General features: G+C 43.9%; 2 protein-coding genes across 2 annotated transcripts in view; both read right to left on the reverse strand.

The window, feature by feature from the left end:
- The window catches only part of LOC115205773 (netrin receptor UNC5A), a 231,584-nt gene extending 222,646 nt beyond the window's left edge, over positions 1-8,938 (reverse strand). The window contains exon 1 of the mRNA XM_029772088.1: positions 8,888-8,938. The gene's annotated coding sequence lies outside the window, so the exon portion shown is untranslated. The remainder of the gene's footprint in view (positions 1-8,887) is intronic.
- The window catches only part of LOC115206768 (netrin receptor unc-5 homolog), a 40,988-nt gene continuing 28,560 nt past the window's right edge, over positions 8,553-20,980 (reverse strand). Inside the window, exon 4 of the mRNA XM_029773971.1 lies at positions 8,553-8,564. Coding sequence (XP_029629831.1) covers positions 8,553-8,564 — 12 coding nt within the window. The remainder of the gene's footprint in view (positions 8,565-20,980) is intronic.

A 20,980-nucleotide genomic window follows, 5' to 3' on the forward strand; every position in this document is an offset into this window, starting at 1 on the left:
CAGTAAGTACAGATAGTAGTTTAAATCCACTCGCACAGTCCTCGCAGCCAGACAATTTTCTCATGGCTTCTGGAAGGAAATGCTGTAGGAATGCTCAACTTGTGTTGCTCATTCAGCCGACAGAAACTTTCAACCGGTTCTCCCCATTAAGCAACGGGTCGGAGTCAGAGGCCGAGCCTTCTCTGGTCTCTACTCCTCCTGTTACGGGGTCTGAGACGCCGAAGCCTCCCACCATTAGCTCTGACAAATTGAAAACCCTTGTCATTGGCGACTCCATTACCCGCAGTATTAGACTTAAAATAAATCATCCGGCGATCATACACTGTTTACCAGGGGGCAGGGCTACCGACGTTAAGGCTAATCTGAAGATGGTGCTGGCTAAGGCTAAAACTGGCGAATGTAGAGAGTATAGGGATATTGTTATCCACGTCGGCACCAATGATGTTAGGATGAAACAGTCAGAGGTCACCAAGCGCAACATAGCTTCAGCATGTAAATCAGCTAGAAAGATGTGTCGGCATCAAGTAATTGTCTCTGGCCCCCTCCCAGTTAGGGGGAGTGATGAGCTCTACAGCAGTCTCACAACTCAATCACTGGTTGAAAACTGGTTTCTGCCCCTCCCAAAATATAGAATTTGTAGATAATTGGCCCTCTTTCTGGGACTCACCCACAAACAGGACCAAGCCTGGCCTGTTGAGGAGTGACGGACTCCATCCTAGCTGGAGGGGTGCTCTCATCTTATCTATGAACCTAGACAGGGCTCTAACGCCCCTAGCTCCACAATGAAATAGGGTGCAGGCCAGGCAGCAGGTTGTTAGCCAGCTTGCCAGCTTAGTTGAGCCTGCCACTAGCACAGTCAGTGTAGTCAGCTCAGCTATCCCCATTGAGACCGTGTCTGTGCCTCGATCTAGGTTGGGCAAAACTAAACATGGCGGTGTTCGCCTTAGCAATCTCACTAGAATAAAGACCTCCTCTGTTCCTGCCATTATTGAAAGAGATTGTGATATCTCACATCTCAAAATAGGGCTACTTAATGTTAGATCCCTTACTTCCAATTGACTCATAGTCAATGAACTAATCACTGATCATGATCTTGATGTGATTGGCCTGACTGAAACATGGCTTAAGCCTGATGAATTTACTATGTTTAAATGAGGCCTCACCTCCTGGTTACACTAGTGACCAACTCCCCCGCGCATCCCGCAAAGGCGGGGGTGTTGCTAACATTTACGATAGCATGAAATCTATGCAGCCTACTCAATCACTTTTTATAGCTGCTGTTTACAGACCTCCTGGGCCATATACAGCGTTCCTCACTGTGTTCCCTGAATTCCTATCGGACCTTGTAGTCATGGCAGGTAATATTCACATTTTTGGTGACTTTAACATTCACATGGAAAAGTCCACAGACCCACTCCAAAAGGCTTTCAGAGCCATCATCGACTCAGTGGGTTTTGTCCAACATGTCTCTGGACCTACTCACTGCCACAGTCATACTCTGGATCTAGTTTTGTCCCGTGGAATAAATGTTGTGGATCTTAATGTTTTTCCTCATAATCCTGGACTATCGGACCACCATTTTATTATGTTTGCAATCGCAACAAATAATTTGCTCAGACCCCAACCAAGGATCATCAAAAGCTGTGCTATAAATTATCGGACAACCCAAAGATTCCTAAATGCCCTTCCAGACTCCCTCCACCTACCCAAGGACGTCATAGTACAAACATCAGTTAACCACCTAACTGAGATACTCAATTTAACCTTGCACAATACTCTAGATGCAGTCGCACCCCTAAAAACAAAAAACATTTGTCTTAAGAAACTAGCTCCCTGCTATACAGAAAATACCCGAGCTCTGAAGCTTCCAGAAAATTGGAACGGAAATGGCGCTACACCAAACTGGAAGTCTTCCGACTAGCTTGGAAAGACAGTACCGTGCAGTATCGAAGAGCCCTCACTGCTGCTCGATCATCCTATTTTTCCAACTTAATTGAGGAAAATAAGAACAATCCAACATTTCTTTTTGATATTGTCGCAAAGCTAACTAAAAAGGCTTTCACTTCAGCAGTGATAAATTCATGATCTTCTTTCAGGAAAAGATCATGATCATTAGAAAGCAAATTACAGACTCCTCTTTAAATCTGCATATTCCTCCAAAGCTCCGTTGTCCTGAGTCTGCACAACTCTGCCAGGTCCTAGGATCAAGGGAGACACTCAAGGTTTTTAATACTATATCACCTGACACATTGATGAAAATAATCATGGCCTCTAAACCCTCAAGCTGCACTAAAAGTGGCAGTAATAAATCCTCTCTTGAAAAAGCCAAGCCTTGACCCAGAAAATATAAAAAACTATCGGCCTTTATCGAATCTCCCATTCCTCTTGGTCACCTGTTGATTGACAAATGGAGGGGAGGGAGAGAGTGAAGGGAGTGGTGAAATTTAATATAGTTAGACTTGGCTGCTGGCTGACTGGCTTCATCCTTTGAATCTCTCCCAGCATGTGGTTGCCTTGGCTGCTGGCTGGCTGGCTTCATCCTTTGAATCTCCCAGCATGTTGTTGTCTGGGCTGCTGGCTGGCTTAGTCCTGTTGGTCTCTCCCAGCATGTTGTTGTCTTGGCTGCTGGCTGGCTTAGTCCTGTTGGTCTCTCCCAGCATGTTGTTGTCTGGGCTGCTGGCTGGCTTAGTCCTGTTGGTCTCTCCCAGCATGTTGTTGTCTGGGCTGCTGGCTGGCTTGGTCCTGTTGGTCTCTCCCAGCATGTTGTTGTCTGGGCTGCTGGCTGGCTTAGTCCTGTTGGTCTCTCCCAGCATGTTGTTGTCTGGGCTGCTGGCTGGCTTGGTCCTGTTGGTCTCTCCCAGCATGTTGTTGTCTTGGCTGCTGGCTGGCTTGGTCCTGTTGGTCTCTCCCAGCATGTTGTTGTCTGGGCTGCTGGCTGGCTTGGTCCTGTTGGTCTCTGCCAGTCTGTGGTTCATCTGATCACCCATAGAAGTCCCTACCAGCTCTCATTAACCAGATTGGACACTCCAAAAAAAACATTACACACTTTATCATCACTGTGTTCCTTAAATTGAGGAGCATCTTACTCCAGAATTGGGATACCAGGACAGAGAAGAGTTTTTACTGGGTATCTCTGCTATATTCATCCATTGGGATACCAGGACAGAGAAGAGCTTTGACTGGGTATCTCTGCTACATTCATCCATTGGGATACCAGGACAGAGAAGAGCTTTGACTGGGTATCTCTGCTACATTCATCCATTGGGATACCTGGACAAAGAAGAGCTTTGATGTACGTCTCTGCTAAATTCATCGGTTTTGACTGGGTGACAAGACTTTTACTAATTTCCTAAAAGTTGCAAGACTCACACGGCAGTTCAAAAATAACAACAACAAAAAAAAGGTTCAGAATGCTATTCAACTGTTTACACAAACCAGTCCTTACAACCCTGAATTAAAGCACACTCTATTGCTGGAACGTATCCTTCATTATTTTATATATCTCTGGGAAAGATGTGAAAAAAACAGAACACAACAGCGCTAGATAACTAATGATCAACAAAGATTTCTGCCTCTGGAATAATTAGTGGATTTTTTTTAAAGCAGGATCGCTGCTAAAACATGTACATTTGTTAAAAAGCAGCAAGATAAGAAAACTACACTGACAGAAACCACAAGCCCAGTCTACCATAAACAAAACGCGACAACTAGCTACTGTATTGAAATGTCAGACAAGGCAAATCCTCATGTAAATTATTAACACCGAGGTGTGCATCCCAAATGGCCCCCTATTCCCTATATAGTGCACTGCAAGTAGGGCACTATAAAGAGAAAGGGGTGTCCATTTGGGACACAGATTATGAATCTAAAAGACATTACACAGCTCCAAATGTCATTGATTCATTCTAGCCTCCTGTCTGATAGTCTCCAGTCTACCCATGTAGTCAGTAGTACATTGAACATGAAAAGGTCATGGATTACAGTACTAATGGTGGTGCATGGGTCTCTATCTAGAACCTAAAAGGATTCTTTGATTGTCCCCCACAGGAGAACCCTTTGAAGAATGCTTTATGATTCCAGGTAGAACCCTTTAGGGTTCCATGTAGGACCCTTTCCACAGAGGGTTCTACATGGAACCCAAAAGGGTTCTACGTCAACAACAAAGAAAAACATTCTCCTAAGAACAAAAAAGGGTTCTCCCTTTCGGGACCCTTTGGCCACAAAATTTCCACAAAATGCCCACAAAATGAGGTGGAAACTGAGATACACTTCCTAACCTTCTGCCAAATGTATGACCATATTAGAGACACATATTCCCTCAGATTACACAGATCCACAAAGAATTAGAAAACAAATCAAATTGTGATAAACTCCCATATCTATTTGGTATATATATTTTATGTAACCTTTATTTAACCTTTATTTAACTAGGCAAGTCAGTTAAGAACAAAGTATTATTTAAAATGACGGCCCACCCCGGTCAAACCTGGACGACGCTAGGCCAATTGTGCACCGCCCCATGGGACTCCTAATCACAGCCGGTTGTGATACAGCCTGGAATCAAACCAGGGTCTGTAGTGACGCCTCTAGCACTGAGATGCAGTGCCTTAGACCTCTGTGCCACTCGGGAGCCCAATGGGTCACAGCAGCAAGATTGTTGCCACAAGAAAAGGGCAACCAGTGAAGAACAAACACCATTGTAAATACAACCCATTTTTCTGTTTATTTATTTTCCCTTTTGTACTTTAACTATTTGCACATCGTTATAACACTGTATATAGACATAATATGACATTTGAAATGTCATTATTCTTTTGGAACTTTTGTGAGTGTAATGTTTACTGTTCATTTTACAATTTTTATTTCACTTCTGTTTATTATATATTTCACTTGCTTTGGCAATGTAAACATAAGTTTCCCATGCCAATAAAGCCAATTGAATTGAGAGAGAGAGAGAAAGAGAGACAGAGAGACAGAGCAAATGAGTAAGACAGAAAGAGTCCCCTTTCCCCAGACAGACAGAGCAGAGCCAGCAGAGATGTGATAGAGGTCAAGCCCCAGTCTATCCTTCATCTACAGAGTGGACATGCAGTGTCTGGGGTACTGGCCTCTCCCCTCAGTCTCACACTCCGTCTAAAATGGGACCCTATTCCCTATATACTGTAAGGTTCGATAGGGCTCTGGTGAAAACAAAAGTAGTGCACTATATAAGGTGTAGGGTGCCATTTGGGACCAGCCCCAGCCTCAGTCCCCTCTGTCTCATTCCACTGCCCACACAGGCCACAATGCAATTTGTGTTACAGTGCCCTTAGGGTTGGAATTACATGGAGACTCTTGGGGGGAGATCCAAACAATTTTAGCCTAGTCTGGGTCCACGTGTAATCTCCTTAAAGCTTACGGAGGTGCTCTGCCTGCTTTGTTATAGGAGCACCTTGCATCCCCGGGTACTTCTGAGATTGAACCCATGAATGCACTGTTTTAATCAGAACAAATCCACCTCTTGTTGCTGTCAGATCCCACATCCCATGCCGCTTTTGTCTCCTTCTGTTTTCTGTGTTTTTGTCCCCCCTGGAGCATTAGTTGTATTCTGAAGAGGCCATATTACTTTCACTCCAACCTGACGCTACCGTGGGTGACGTCTGACTACCTGTCCTGGGAGTGATGATGCAATGAGATGTTCTAATGAGATCTCTGATTTGTTGCAGTAGATATAACTCGGGTACTAGGGAGCAGGAACAGTAGAAACTCTCTCTCTCTCTCTCTCTCTCTCTCTCTCTCTCGCTCTTCCTCCATCTCTGTCCAATGCTAGCCTGTAAATGAAGCAGCCCTCCATCCCTCCCTCCATCCCCCGTCTGTCCTTCCCTTCCTTTCCTGCAGCCTGCTCAACATCATGCAGTATGTGTGTGTCTTTCTGTCTGCCTCCACGCCACCCTGCCTCCACACCGCCTCCACGTCACTCTGCCTCCACACCGCCTCCAAACCACTCTGCCTCCATACCACTCTGCGTCCACACCACTCTGCCTCCACACCGCCTCCACGCCACTCTGCCTCCACGCCACTCTGCCTCCACACCACTCTAACTCCCCCCTCTGCCTCCCCACCACTCTGCCTCCACACCACTCTGCCTCCACATCACTCTGCCTCCACATCACTCTGCATCTGTCTCCCCACCACTCTGCCTCCCCACCACTCTGCCTCCCCACCCCTCTGCCTCCACACCACTCTGCCTCCACACCACTCTGCCTCCACACCACTCTGCCTCTGCCTCCACACCACTCTGCCTCCATACCACTCTGCCTCCACATCACTCTGCCTCCCCACCACTCTGCCTCCACACCACTCTACCTCTGCCTCCCCACCAATCTTCCTCTTCCTCCCCACCACTCTGCCTCCACACCACTCTGCCTCCACACCACTCTGCCTCCACACCACTCTGTCTCCACACCACTCTGCCTCCACACCACTCTGCCTCCACACCACTCCGCCTCCCCACCCCTCTGCCTCCACACCACTCTGCCTCCACAACACTCTGCCTCCACACCACTCTGCCTCCCCACCACTCTGCCTCCACACCACTCTGCCTCCACACCACTCTGCCTCTGCCTCCCCACCACTCTGCCTCCACACCACTCTGCCTCCCCACCACTCTGCCTCTGCCTCCCCGCCCCTCTGCCTCCCCACCACTCTGCCTCCCCACCACTCTGCCTCCACACCACTCTGCCTCCACACCCCTCTGCCTCCACACCACTCTGCCTCCACGCCACTCTGCCTCCCCACCCCTCTGCCTCCCCACCACTCTGCCTCCACACTACTCTGCCTCCACACCACTCTGCCTCTGCCTCCCCACCACTCTGCCTCCCCACCACTCTGCCTCCACACCACTCTGCCTCTGCCTCCCCACCACTCTGCCTCCCCACCACTCTGCCTTCACACCACTCTGCCTCCACACCACTCTGCCTCTGCCTCCCCACCACTCTGCCTCCCCACCACTCTGTCTCCACACCACTCTGCCTCCACACCACTCTGCCTCCACACCACTCTGCCTCCACACAGGAATCAAAGATGTCTTAACTCCCGGTGAGTAAACTCTGGTGTGCCGTCTGCTATAATTCACCTTTCTATTTCCAACATTTACTACATGGCTAGAGTGCCGAACAACAACAGTACGGTAGCCTGCTCTGACACCGTACCACGACTAGTGATTATGACTGCGTACCAAATGGTACCCGTCCCAAATGGCACCCTATTCCCTACATAGTGCACTACTTTAGACCAGAGCCCGATGGGCTAAATAGGGAATAGGGTGCCATTTGAGATGCAAACAGGGACTCAGTCTCTCACAGAAGAGGTAGGCCTGTTGAGAACAAGTTTTCATTTACTACTGCGACCTGGCCAAGATAAAGCAAAGCAGTGCGACACAAACAACAACAAAGTTACACATGGGATAAACAAACGTACAGTCAATAACACAATAGAAAAATATATATACAGAGTGTGCAAATGTAGTAAGATAAGGGAGGTAAGGCAATAAATAGGCCATAGTGGCGAAATAATTACAATTTAGCATTAACACTGGAGTGATAGATGTGCAGAAGATGAATGTGCAAGTAGAGATACTGGGGTGCAAAGGAGCAAAATAAATAACAGTATGGGGATGAGGTAGTTGGGTGGGCTAATTACAGATGGGCTGTGTACAGGTGCAGTGATCGGTAAACTGCTATGACAGCAGATGCTTAAAGTTAGTGAGGGAGATATAAGACTCCAGCTTCAGTGATTTTTGCAATTCGTTCCAGTCATTGGCAGCAGAGAACTGGAAGGAAAGGTGGCCAAAGGAGGAATTGGCTTTGGGGATGACCAGTGAAATATACCTGCTGTTGCGTGTGCAACGGGTGGGTGTTGCTATGGTGACCAGTGAGCTGAGATAAGGCAGGGCTTTACCTAGCATAGACTTATAGATGACCTGGAGCCATTGGATTTGGCGACGAATATGAAGCGAGGACCAGCCAACGAGAGCATACAGGTCACAGTGGTGGGTGGTATATGGGGCTTTGGTGACAAAAAGGATGGCACTGTGATAGACTGCATCCAATTTGCTGAGTAGAGTGTTGGGGGCTATTTTGTAAATGACATCGCCCAAGTCAATGATCGGTAGGATAGTCAGTTTTACGAGGGTGTGTTTGGCAGGATAAGTGAAGGAGGCTTTGTTGCGAAATAGGAAGCCGATTCTAGATTTAATTTTGGATTGGAGATGCTTAATGTGAGACTGGAAGGAGAGTTTACAGCCTAACCAGACACCTAGGTATTTGTAGTTGTCCACATATTCTAAGTCAGAACCGTCCAGAGTAGTGATGCTAGACGGGCGGGCAGGTGCAGGCAGCAATCGGTTGAAGACAATGCATTTAGTTTAACTTGCATTTAAGAGCAGTTGGAGGCCACGGAAGGAGTGTTGTATGATACGAATCAAGGTATGAATCAGGTATCTGAATCTGATAGGTATCTGATATGAATCAGGTATCTGAATCTGAATCAGATATGAATCAGGGATATGGGGTCTACTGCACAGACTACAGGGAGGAGAAACAGAGATGTGTGGCTACAGACTGATGACACAAAGGTATATTTTACCACTCTACTCAAACCAATCTAATCACAGACAAATAACTAAACAGCCAACCACCCGCTCACCAGCTTAACAACTATACCTAATTGCAAAATAAATTGATGGAAAAACTGGTAAAAGAGAGCAGCCAATCTAAATATTAAGTAATGATGTATCTTAACACAAAACCGAACCGTGCTAAGCCAATGAGAGCCAAGCAGAGGTGGAGCCACAGAACAGGAAGTAGTCTAGCTGAATGACTGGGAGCAGTTGAGCGGGCGGTGTTACCTGGGCAGGTGGCGGTGCAGGACAGGAAGTAGTCTAGCTGAATGACTGGGAGCGGTTGAGCTGGCGGTGTTACCTGGGCAGGTGGAGCAGCAGGACAGGAAGTAGTCTAGCTGAATGACTGGGAGCGGTTGAGCGGGCGGTGTTACCTGGGCAGGTGAAGCAGCAGGACAGGAAGTAGTCTAGCTGAATGACTGGGAGCAGTTGAGCGGGCGGTGTTACCTGGGCAGGTGGCGGTGCAGGACAGGAAGTAGTCTAGCTGAATGACTGGGAGCGGTTGAGTGGGCGGTGTTGCCTGGGCAGGTGGCGGTGCAGGACAGGAAGTAGTCTAGCTGAATGACTGGGAGCGGTTGAGTGGGCGGTGTTACCTGGGCAGGTGGCGGTGCAGGCACTTTTCTGGACATTCTGTCCGTCGCAGGCCAAGCCCCCGTTCAGCGGCGTGGGATTGGTGCAGCTGCGGCTCCTCCTCTGCCAGCCCCTCCCACAAACTGCGCTGCACGCCGACCACGTTGTCCAGGTAGACCAACCGCCGTTCACTGTCACCGTGATGAAGTGATGGAGGGAGAGGAGGAGGGAAGCCAAGGAGTAAGGTAGGGGAGGGAGGGATGGAGCGAGGGAGGAAGGAGAGGTGGTGGAATGGGTGTGTGGGAGGGAGGGAGGTGGTGGAAGGGGAGGGTGGGATGGAGGGAGGGAGGTGGTGGAAGGGGAGGGTGGGATGGAGGGAGGGAGGTGGTGGAAGGGGAGGGTGGGATGGAGGGGTGGGATGGGGTGGGAGCGGGGGGAGAGTTGGTGGAAGGTGTGGGTTGGAGGAAGGGAGGGAGAGAAGGTACAGGGATGGAGGGATGGAGGAAGGTAGGGAGAGGGGAAAAGGGAAAGTGGAAGAGAGGAGTGGAGGGAATGGGGAGGGAGGGATGAAGTGACAAATCAGCCAGGGTTACCCGACATGGTCCTGTCTGACTACATGTATCATGGACAGATACATATATTAGTAGGGTCCTGTCTGACTACATGTATCATGGACAGATATATATTAGTAAGATCCTGTCTGACAACATGCATCATGGACAGATATATTTTAGTAGGTTCCTGTCTGTCTACATGTATCATAGACAGATAGATATTAGTGGGGTCCTGTCTGACTACATGTATCATGGACATTTTTACATTTTTTTACATTTTAGTCATTTAGCAGACGCTCTTATCCAGAGCGACTTACAGTAGTGAATGCATACATTTCATAAATAAATGTCGGTACTGGAACGCCGTGGGAATCGAACCCACAACCCTGGCGGTGCAAACACCATGCTCTACCAACTGAGCCACAGCTAGGCTACTCCCTGTCCTGTGCGATCCTGTCCTGTGCGATTCTGTCTGACTACATGTATCATGGACATATAGATATTAGTGGGGTCCTGTCTGACTACATGTATCATGGACCGATATATATTAGTAGGGTCCTGTCTGATGCTGTCTGCTGCCATGTGACTACAGTACTGAGGGTGTCATGCTGTCTGCTGCCATGTGACTACTGCACTGTGGGTGTGATGCTGTATGCTGCCATGTGACTACAGTACTGTGGGTGTGATGCTGTATGCTGCCATGTGACTACAGTACTGTGGGTGTGATGCTGTCTGCTGCCTTGTTACTACTGTACTGTGGGTGTGATGCTGCCTGCTGCCATGTGACTACAGTACTGAGGGTGTGATGCTGTCTGCTGCCATGTGACTATTGTACTGAGGGTGTGATGCTGTCTGCTGCCATGTTACTACTGTACTGTGGGTGTGATGCTGTGTGCTACCATGTGACTACAGTACTGAGGGTGTGATGCTGCCTGCTGCCCTGCCAGGTAGACTCATTGACAAGGTAACAGTGGTTGGCTAGGCTTTATCCCTGGCTACAGTCAATGACAATGTAACAGTGGTTGGCTAGGCTTTATCTCTGGCTACAGTCAATGACAATGTAACATATCCTATTTGGAGCGCTACTTCATAGCCCTATTGGCCCTGGTCAAAAGTAGTGCACTACTTCATAGCCCTATAGGTCCTGGTCAAAAGCAGTGCACTACTTCATAGCCCTATAGGCCCTGGTCAAAAGTAGTGCACTACTTCATAGCCCTATAGGCCCTGGTCAAAAGTAGTGCACTACAAAGGGAATAGTTTGCCAGTTGGGACGGAGCCAATGTACATCCTGACTTGAGTCAATGACAGGTGCACCAGCGGGTAGGCTACCCTTTTCCTTGAGCTGCGAACAAAATGATCACCGTGGGGGACAGGAAAGAACGTGACACTTCCCTAATGTTGATGGGGATAAGAAAGAACGTGACACCCTGCTGCTCTTGACCTTGGTTCCATGTTCAAGAAAAAACTGTAGAAAGACAAAAACACACCTGCTCCTGTGCTGTGGTATGTACACTAGCTGTGAATATGTAACTATGGTCACTATTATTCTCTTTCTCAAACTAGATACTGGCCGTGTCCAAATATCCATACTAGTGTACTAAATACATAAACTGTATACTATATTAAGTCAAATCAAACTGTATTTATCACAAACGCCGAATAAAACAAGTATAGACCTTAGGGTGAAATGCTTACTTACAAGCCTTTAACCAACAATGCAGTTCAAGAAGAGTTAAGAAAATATTTACCAAATAAACTAAAGTAACAAATAAAAAATAATAAAAAGTAACACAATAACATAACAATAACGAGTCTATATACAGGGGGTACCGGTACCGAGTCAGTGTGCGGGGTACAGGTTAGTTGAGGTAATCTGTACATGTAGGTAGGGGTGAAGTGACTATGCATAGATATTAAACAGCGAGTAGCAGCAGTGTACAAAACAAATGGAGAGGGGGGGAGGGATCAATGTAATAGTCCGGTGACCCTTTGATTAATTGTTCAGCAGTCTTATGTCTTGGGGGTAGAAGCTTTTAAGGAGCATTTTGGTCCTAGACTTGGTGCTCCGGTACCGGTTGCCATGCGGTAGCAGAGAAAACAGTCTATGACTTGGGTGACTGGAGTCTCTGACAATTTTATGGGCTTTCCTCTGACACCGCCTATTGTATAGATTGTGGATTGCAGGAAGCTTGGCCCCAGTGATGTACTGGGCCATACGCACTACCCTCTGTAGCGCCTTACGGTCACATGCTGAGCAGTTACCATACCAGGCGGTGATGCAACTGGTCAGGATGCTCTCGATGGTGCAGCTGTAGAACTTTTTGAGGATCTGGGGACCCATGCCAAATCTTTTCAGTCTCCTAAGGGGAAAAAGGTTTTGTCGTCCCCTCTTCAGGGCTATCTTGGTGTGTTTGGACCATGATAGTTTCTTGGTGATGTGGACACCAAGGAACCTGAAGCTCTCAACCTGCTCCACTATAGTACCGTCAATGTTAATGAGGGCCTGTTCAGCCTGCCTTTTCCTGTAGTCCATGATCAGCTCCTTTGTCTTGCTCACATTGAGGGAGAGGTTGTTGTCCTGGCACCACACTGCCAGTTCTCTGACCTCCTCCTTATAGGCTGCCTCATCGTTGTCGGTGATCAGGCCTACCGCTGTTGTGTCGTCAGCAGACTTAATGATGGTGTTGGAGTTGTTTTTGGCCACGCAGTCATGGGTGAACAGGGAGTACAGGAGGGGACAAAGTACACACCCCTGAGGGGCACCAGTGTTGAGGATCAGCGTGGCAGACATGTTGTTGCCTACCCTTACCATCTGGGGGCGGCCCATCAGGAACTCCAGGATCCAGTTGCAGAGGTGTTTGGTTCCAGGGTCCTTAGCTTAGTGATGAGCATCCTGGGCACTATGGTGTTGAACGCTGAGATGTAGTCAATGAACAGCATTCTCACATAAGTGTTCCTTTTGTCTAGCTGGAAAAGGGCAGTGTGGAATGCGATTGAGATTGGGTATCCAGGAGGATGCTGTTATTGTGAGCCATGACCAGCCTTTCAAAGCACTTCATGGCTACCGACATGAGTGCTATGGGAAGTAATCATTTAGGCAGGTTACTTTTGCTTCCTTGAGCACAGGGACTATGCTGGTCTGCTTTAAACATGTAGGTATTACAGACTGTCAGGGAGAGGTTGAAAATGTCAGTGAAGACACTTGCCAGTAGGTCCGCGCATGCTTTGTGTACACGTCCTGGTAATCCGTCTGGCCCCGTGGCTTTGTGAATGTTGCTTGTCTCGAAGCGAGCATTAAAGGCATTTAGCTCATCGGTAGGCTTGCGTCACTTGGCAGCTCACGTCTGGGTTTCCCTTTGTAGTCCGTAAAAGTTTTCAAGCCCTGCAACATCCGACGAGCGTCAGAGCAGGTGTAGTAGGATTCAATCTTAATCCTATATTGATGCTTTGCTTGTTTGATGGTTCGTCTGAGGGCATAGCGGGACTTATTTTAAGCATCCCGCTTCTTGAAAGCGGCAGCTCGAACCTTTAGCTCAATGCGGAATCCATGGCTTCTGGTTGAGATATGTAAGTAAGGTCACTATGTGGACGACGTCGTCGATGCACTTATTGATTAAGTCGATGACTGAGGTGGTATGCTCCTCAATGCCATTGGATGAATTCCGGAACATATTCAAGTTTGTGCTAGCATAACAGTTATGTAGCGTGACATCCGCTTCACCTGACCACTTCCGTATTGAGCTAGTCACTGGTACTTCCTGCTTTAGTTTTTGTTTGTAAGCAGGAATCAGGATGATATAATTATGGTCAGATTTGCCAAATGGAGGGCGGGGGAAAGGCTTTGTATGCATCTCTGTGTGTGGAGTAAAGGTGGTCCAGGGTTTTATTTTTCCTCTGGTTGTGCATGTGACATGCTGGTAAAAATTTGGTAAAACTGATTTCAGTTTGCCTGCATTAAAGACACCGGCCACTAGGAGTGCCACTTCTGGATGAGCATTTTCTTGTTTGCTTACGACCTTATTTGGCTGGTTGAGTGTGGTCTTAGTACCAGCATCAGTCTGTGGTGGTACGAATAATATAGATGAGAACTCACTTGGTAGATAGTGTGGTCTACAGCTTATCATAAGGTACTCTACCTCAGGCGAGCAATACCTCGAGACTTCTTTAATATTAGACATCGCACACCAGATGTTATTGGCAAAAAGACACACACACGCACCACTCGTCTTACCAGACAAAGCTTCTCTGTTCTGCCGGTGCATTGAAAATCCCTCCAGCTCTATATTATCGGTGTCGTCGTTCAGCCACGACTCGGTGAAACATAAGATATTACAGTTCTTAATGTCCCGTTGGTAGGATAATCGTAATCGTAGGTCATCAATTTTATTTTCCAATGATTGCATGTTAGCAAGAAGAACAGATGGCAGTGGGAGTTTACTCGCTCGCCTACGGATTCTCAGAAGGCATCCCGACCTGCGTCCTCTTTTCCTCCGTCTGTTCTTCACACAAATTATGGGGATTTGGGCCTGTTCCTGTGAAAGCAGGATATCCTTCTCGTCGGACTCGTTAAAGGAAAAAGCTTCTTCCAGTTCGTTGTGAGTAATCGCTGTTCTGATGTCCAGAAGTTATTTTTGGTTGTAAGAGACAGTAGCAGCAACAAAATAAGTAAATGTCAGCCATCCTCTTCGGCACCATCATACTAGGTACTCATCGTTGCATACTATTTAGCACGTGCCATTTAGTAAAAAGTATTCAGTATGCCACAGCCGTAACGCAGTATCGGCTCCTGATTGGCTGAGTAGGTGGGGCGGGGCTGAGTGCGGGTGGATGCATCACATTAAACCAGCCTGATAATAGCTCATTTCCAACGTGATTCATTTGTCTGAACTCTGAATAGAACAGGAATTGAGTTAACGGCCTACTCAGGCTGGTTATAGACCTACTCAGGCTGGTTATAGACCTACTCAGGCTGGTTATAGACAGACTATCACATTAGACCTAATGGAGTGATAGACCTACTCAGGCTGGTTATAGGCCTACTCAGGCTGGTTATAGGCCTACTCAGGCTGGTTATAGTCAGACTATCACATTCAACCTAATGGAGTTATAGACCTTCTCAGGCTGGTTATAGACCTACCCAGGCTGGTTATAGACAGACTATAAAATTTAACCTAATGGAATTATATTTTACTGATTTAAGTAGCAACACAAACGTTTATCTTATTCATGTTTAAAGAGAGTTATGTTATTGCCAAGCTACTCATTACGTTTAAGTGACCATTAGTCTTGAACCAAAGACATCAATGAGGATGCCTGTCTTCTATCTAAATACTCTCCGCTAACACAACCATGTCGTAAAGCAATTGATCCAAAAGCAGAGGTAAGACTTCAGGCTAATTTCATTGTCCTCTACAAGCTGGACAAAAGACAAAGAATGACCCAAAGTTTTACGTCTAAGATGACACAGACAAGACTTCTTACGAAACTAAATGTTCTTCTTACGAAACTACATACAAGACTTCTTACGAAACTACATTTCTTACTAAACTAAACTTCTTACTCAACTAAACTTCTTACTAAACTAAACTTCTTACTAAATTTCTTACTAAACTTCTTACTAAACTTCTTACTAAACTAAACTTCTTGAAAAACTAAACTTCTTACTAAACTTCTTACTCAACTAAACTTCTTACTAAACTAAATGTCTTACTAAACTAAATGTCTTACTAAACTTCTTACTAAACTAAACTTCTTACTAAACTTCTTACTCAACTAAACTTCTTACTAAACTAAATGTCTTACTAAACTAAACTTCAAACTAAAATAAACTTCTTACTAAACTAAACTTCTTACTAAACTTCTTACTAAACTAAACTTCTTACTAAACTTCTTACTAAACTAAACTTATTACTCAACTTCTTACTAAACTTATTACTCAACTAAACTTCTTACTAAACTTCTTACTAAACTAAACTTCTTACTCAATTAAACTTCTTACTAAACTAAACTTCTTACTAAACTAAACTTCTTACTCAACTAAACTTCTTACTAAACTTCTTACTAAACTAAACTTCTTACTCAACTAAACTTCTTACTAAACTAAACTTCTTACTCAACTAAACTTCTTACTAAACTAAACTTCTTACTCAACTAAACGTCTTACTAAACTAAACTTCTTACTAAACGTCTTACTAAACTCAACTTCTTACTAAACTTCTTACTAAACTTCTTACTAAACTAAACTTCTTACTAATCTTCTTACTAAACTAAACGTATTACTAAACTTCTTACTAAACTTCATACTCAACTAAACTTCTTACTAAACTTCTTACTAAACTAAACTTCTTACTCAACTAAACTTCTTACTAAACTTCTTACTAAACTAAACTTCTTAGTTTCTAAACTTCTTAACTTCAGGCTAATTTCATTGTCCTCTACAAGCTGGACAAAAGACAGAAAGAATGACCCAAAGTTTTACGTCTAAAATGAACATGAAAAAACTGAACTGAACTTCTTGAACTCTAAACTTCTTACGAAACTACATTTCTTACTGAACTAAACTTCTTACTCAACTAAACTTCTTACTAAACTAAACTTCTTACTAAACTAAACTTCATACTAAACTAAACTTCTTACTCAACTAAGCGTCTTACTAAACTAAATGTCTTACTAAACTAAACTTCAAACTAAAATAAACTTCTTACTAAACTAAACTTCTTTCTAAACTTCTTACTAAACTAAACTTCTTACTAAACTAAATGTCTTACTAAACTAAATGTCTTACTAAACTAAACTTCTTACTAAACTAAACTTCTTACTAAACTTCTTACTCAACTAAACTTCTTACTAAACTAAATGTCTTACTAAACTAAACTTCAAACTAAAATAAACTTCTTACTAAACTAAACTTCTTACTAAACTTCTTACTAAACTAAACTTCTTACTAAACTTCTTACTAAACTAAACGTATTACTCAACTTCTTACTAAACGTATTACTCAACTAAACTTCTTACTAAACTTCTTACTAAACTAAACTTCTTACTCAATTAAACTTCTTACTAAACTAAACTTCTTACTAAACTAAACTTCTTACTCAACTAAACTTCTTACTCAACTAAATGTCTTAATAAACTTCTTACTAAACTTCTTACTAAACTAAACTTCTTACTCAACTAAACTTCTTACTAAACTAAACTTCTTACTCAACTAAACGTCTTACTAAACTAAACTTCTTACTAAACGTCTTACTAAACTAAACTTCTTACTAATCTTCTTACTAAACTAAACGTATTACTAAACTTCTTACTAAACTTCTTACTCAACTAAACTTCATACTCAACTAAACTTCTTACTAAACTAAACTTCTTACTAAAATTCTTACTAAACTAAACTTCTTACTCAACTAAACTTCTTACTAAACTTCTTACTAAACTTCTTACTAAACTAAACTTCTTACTAAACTTCTTACTAAACTAAACTTCTTACTAAACGTCTTACTAAACTAAACTTCTTACTAAACTTCTTACCAAACTTCTTACCAAACTAAACTTCTTACTAAACTAAACTTCTTACTAAACTTCTTACTAAACTAAACTTCTTACTAAACGTCTTACTAAACTAAACTTCTTACTAAACTTCTTACCAAACTTCTTACCAAACTAAACTTCTTACTAAACTAAACTTCATACTAAACTAAACTTCATACTAAACTTCATACTAAACTAAACTTCTTACTAAACTAAACTTCATTGTAACGGTTGTCGTCGGGAATAGAGGACCAAAACGCAGCAGGAATGTGGATGCTCATCTTGTATTTATTTTAAAATAAAGAGAACACCAAAATAACAAATACGAAGAACTCACGAACAACAAAACAGTCTTGTCACGCTCACACAGGCAAAACAAGAAACAATCTCCCACAAACACTTAACCAAACACATATCCATATATAGGACTCTCAATCAGAGGCAGCTAGAAAACACCTGCCTCCAATTGAGAGTCCAACCCCAATAAACTAGACATAGAAATACAAAAGACTAGAGACCACATAGAAAATACAAACCTAGAACATAACCCCAAAAACCCGGAAATAATAAATCAAACACCCTACTACATAAAACACCACCCCGAACCACATAAACAAAATACCCTCTGCCACGTCCTGACCAAACTACCATAACAAATAACCCTGATACTGGTCAGGACGTGACATTCATACTAAACTTCATACTAAACTAAACTTCTTACTCAACTAAACTTCTTATTCAACTAAACTTCATACTAAACAAAACTTCATACTAAACTAAACGTCATACTAAACTAAACTTCCTACTAAACTAAACTTCCTACTAAACTAAACTTCATTCTAAACTAAAGTTCTACTAAACTAAAATTCATACTAAACTAAACGTCATACTAAACTAAACTTCCTACTAAACTAAACGTCATACTAAACTAAACTTCATACTAAACTAAACGTCATACTAAACTAAACTTCCTACTAAACTAAACTTCCTACTAAACTAAACTTCATACTAAACTAAACTTCATACTAAACTAAACGTCATACTAAACTAAACTTCCTACTAAACTAAAGTTCCTACTAAACTAAACTTCTTACTAAACTAAATTTCATACTAAACTAAACTTCATACTAAACTTCCTACTAAACTAAACTTCATACTAAACTAAACTTCATTCTAAACTAAACTTCATTCTGAACTAAACATATTACTAAACTAAACTTCCTACTAAACGAAACTTCTTACAAATATTTTCGATATGATTCTAAATAACACATTAGCTTGAAAATGCCAAGCCACATGTAAGGACTGAGCAGTGAGAGTAGTGTTAAGATTAAAGTATTTTTGATCTCTTTTTCTTGGCATAACAGGCACTGATTCCATGTGGTTGATGGTTGTGAAATGGTCTAAATGTAGACTACATCACCATGTAATTTACCATCACTTTTCACACTTGAAAGACATTAAATACATGGCCGTTCTTATTCTGCTCTGCCTGAGACTGACACCATCTCTGCTATTGCAACAAAAAAAACTATTCCTGGTCTGAATTAATCTAGACAAATTTCAAACTATACATTGTGTGTGTGTGTGTGTGTTTATGTGATGGCTAGGGTCAACTAGTGTCCTGTAGTGCGTGTCTGTGTCAAATCAAACCAAATCAAATTGTACTTGTCAAATGCTTCATAAACAACAGCTGTAGACTAACAGTGAAACGCTGACTGACGGCCATTCCCAACAATAGAGAGAGAAAGAAAATAGAGAAATAATAGAAAAGTAAAACACTTAATAATAAAAGTTATAATAAATACACAATGAGTAACCTGACTATATACACAGAGTACCAGTACTGAGTCAATGAGTAACCTGACTATATACACAGAGTACCAGTACTGAGTCAATGAGTAACCTGGCTATATACACAGAGTATCAGTACTGAGTCAATGAGTAACCTGGCTATATACACAGAGTACCAGTACTGAGTCAATGAGTAACCTGACTATATACACAGGGTACCAGTACTGAGTCAATGAGCAACCTGACTTGGTCAGTGCAGATAGTCTTGGTAACTATTTGGTTAACTATTTAACTAACTATTCAGCAGTCTTATGGCTTTGGGGTAGAAGTTGTTCAGGCTCTTGTTGGTTCCAGACCGTTTTCCGTGCGGCATCAGAGGGAACAGTCTATGACTTGGGTGACTGGAGTCCTTGATAATGTTTAGGGCCTTTCTCTAACACCGCCTGGTATAGAGGTCCTGGATGGCAGGGAGCTCGGCCCCAGTGATGTACTGGGCTGTCCGTACCATCAACTGTACCGTCTTGCGATCGGATGCCAAACAGTTGCCATACCAAGCGATGACGCCTCCAGTCAAGATGCTCTTGACTTTTTTGAGGATCTGAGGAGGCCATGCCTCCTGAGGGGGAAAAGTCGTTGTTGTGTTGGTGTGTGTGGACAATGACATATCCTTAATGATGTGGACACTGAGTAACGTGACACTCTCGACCGTCTCCACTACAGCCCCATTGATGGGGCGTGCTCGGCCATCCATTTCCTGTTGTCCACGATCAGCAACATTTGTCTTGCTGACGTTGAGGGAGAGGTTGTTGTTTTGGCAACACACTGTGTGTTTGTGTGTATGTTCGTGCACGTCTCTGTGTGTTGCCCTACTCCTGCGTGCTCGCCGTCAGACTTCAGTACTGGCACATAATGGGTAGAATTGGATCATGAAAGTTGATTGGATGGAATCACGTCTTCAGAATTCTAATCAACTTTCTATATTTACTCTCCTGCTCCCAAATGGTGCCCTATTCTTTATATAGTGCACTATGTTTGACCAGAGCCCTGTAAGCCCTATAAGCCCTCGTCAAAAGTAGTTTACACTATGTAATAGGGTGCCACTGGGGACGTGGCTTCCTTCTCCTTTCTTCTTAAATTAAATGATTTGTTGACTCGGAAGCCTTTGGACTAGTACTCCCTCTGAAATTGGCCAGCTTCTCTGCTCTATCTCCCCCCCCTCTCCCTCTCTCTCTCTCTCTCTCTCTCTCTCCCTCTATCTCTCTCTCTCTCTCTCTCTCTCTCTCTCTCTCTCTCTCTCTCTCTCTCCCTCTCTCACTCTCTCTCGCTGCTCGCCGCTCTTCTGCTCCCACCCGGGCCTCCGTGGCTGAATCATTTCCTTGTCCTCTCTCTGCAATTGATTGCCCACCACGGCGTGATAAATTGCCAAGACACTCTGCCACTGATTACCTCTAAGCACAGAGTGGCTCCACCACAGCAGACTGCCTGCCCCCTCGTTTTCACGTATCCAACCCGGCTCCCCTCCTACCCTCCTGCCGAACCACCATCCCCTCCCTATCACCTTCCCTACTGCCCACCACCCCGCCAAGGCAAATACAGAGGCTGTCTACCAAATAGTGTACTATTCCATATATAGTGGCCGTAGGGCTCCGGTCAAAAGTAGTGCACTATCTAAGGAATAGGGTGCATTTTTGGAGGATACCAGTCTATTATAACTCACTACACCTAGAGTTCAGTCTGAGCCCTGGCCTCTGAGAACTCAAAGTAAGTAAATGGACATATTTTAATAATGTGAAATTCGTGTAGACTATTTAGGGGTTGTGGTAATGACAGTGATTAACGTGACAATCGTAAGAACATTTGTGGCAGTTTCTTTTTT

The sequence above is a fragment of the Salmo trutta genome, chromosome 13 (genome assembly GCF_901001165.1).
Source record: "Salmo trutta chromosome 13, fSalTru1.1, whole genome shotgun sequence".
NCBI classification, from domain to species: domain Eukaryota; kingdom Metazoa; phylum Chordata; class Actinopteri; order Salmoniformes; family Salmonidae; genus Salmo; species Salmo trutta.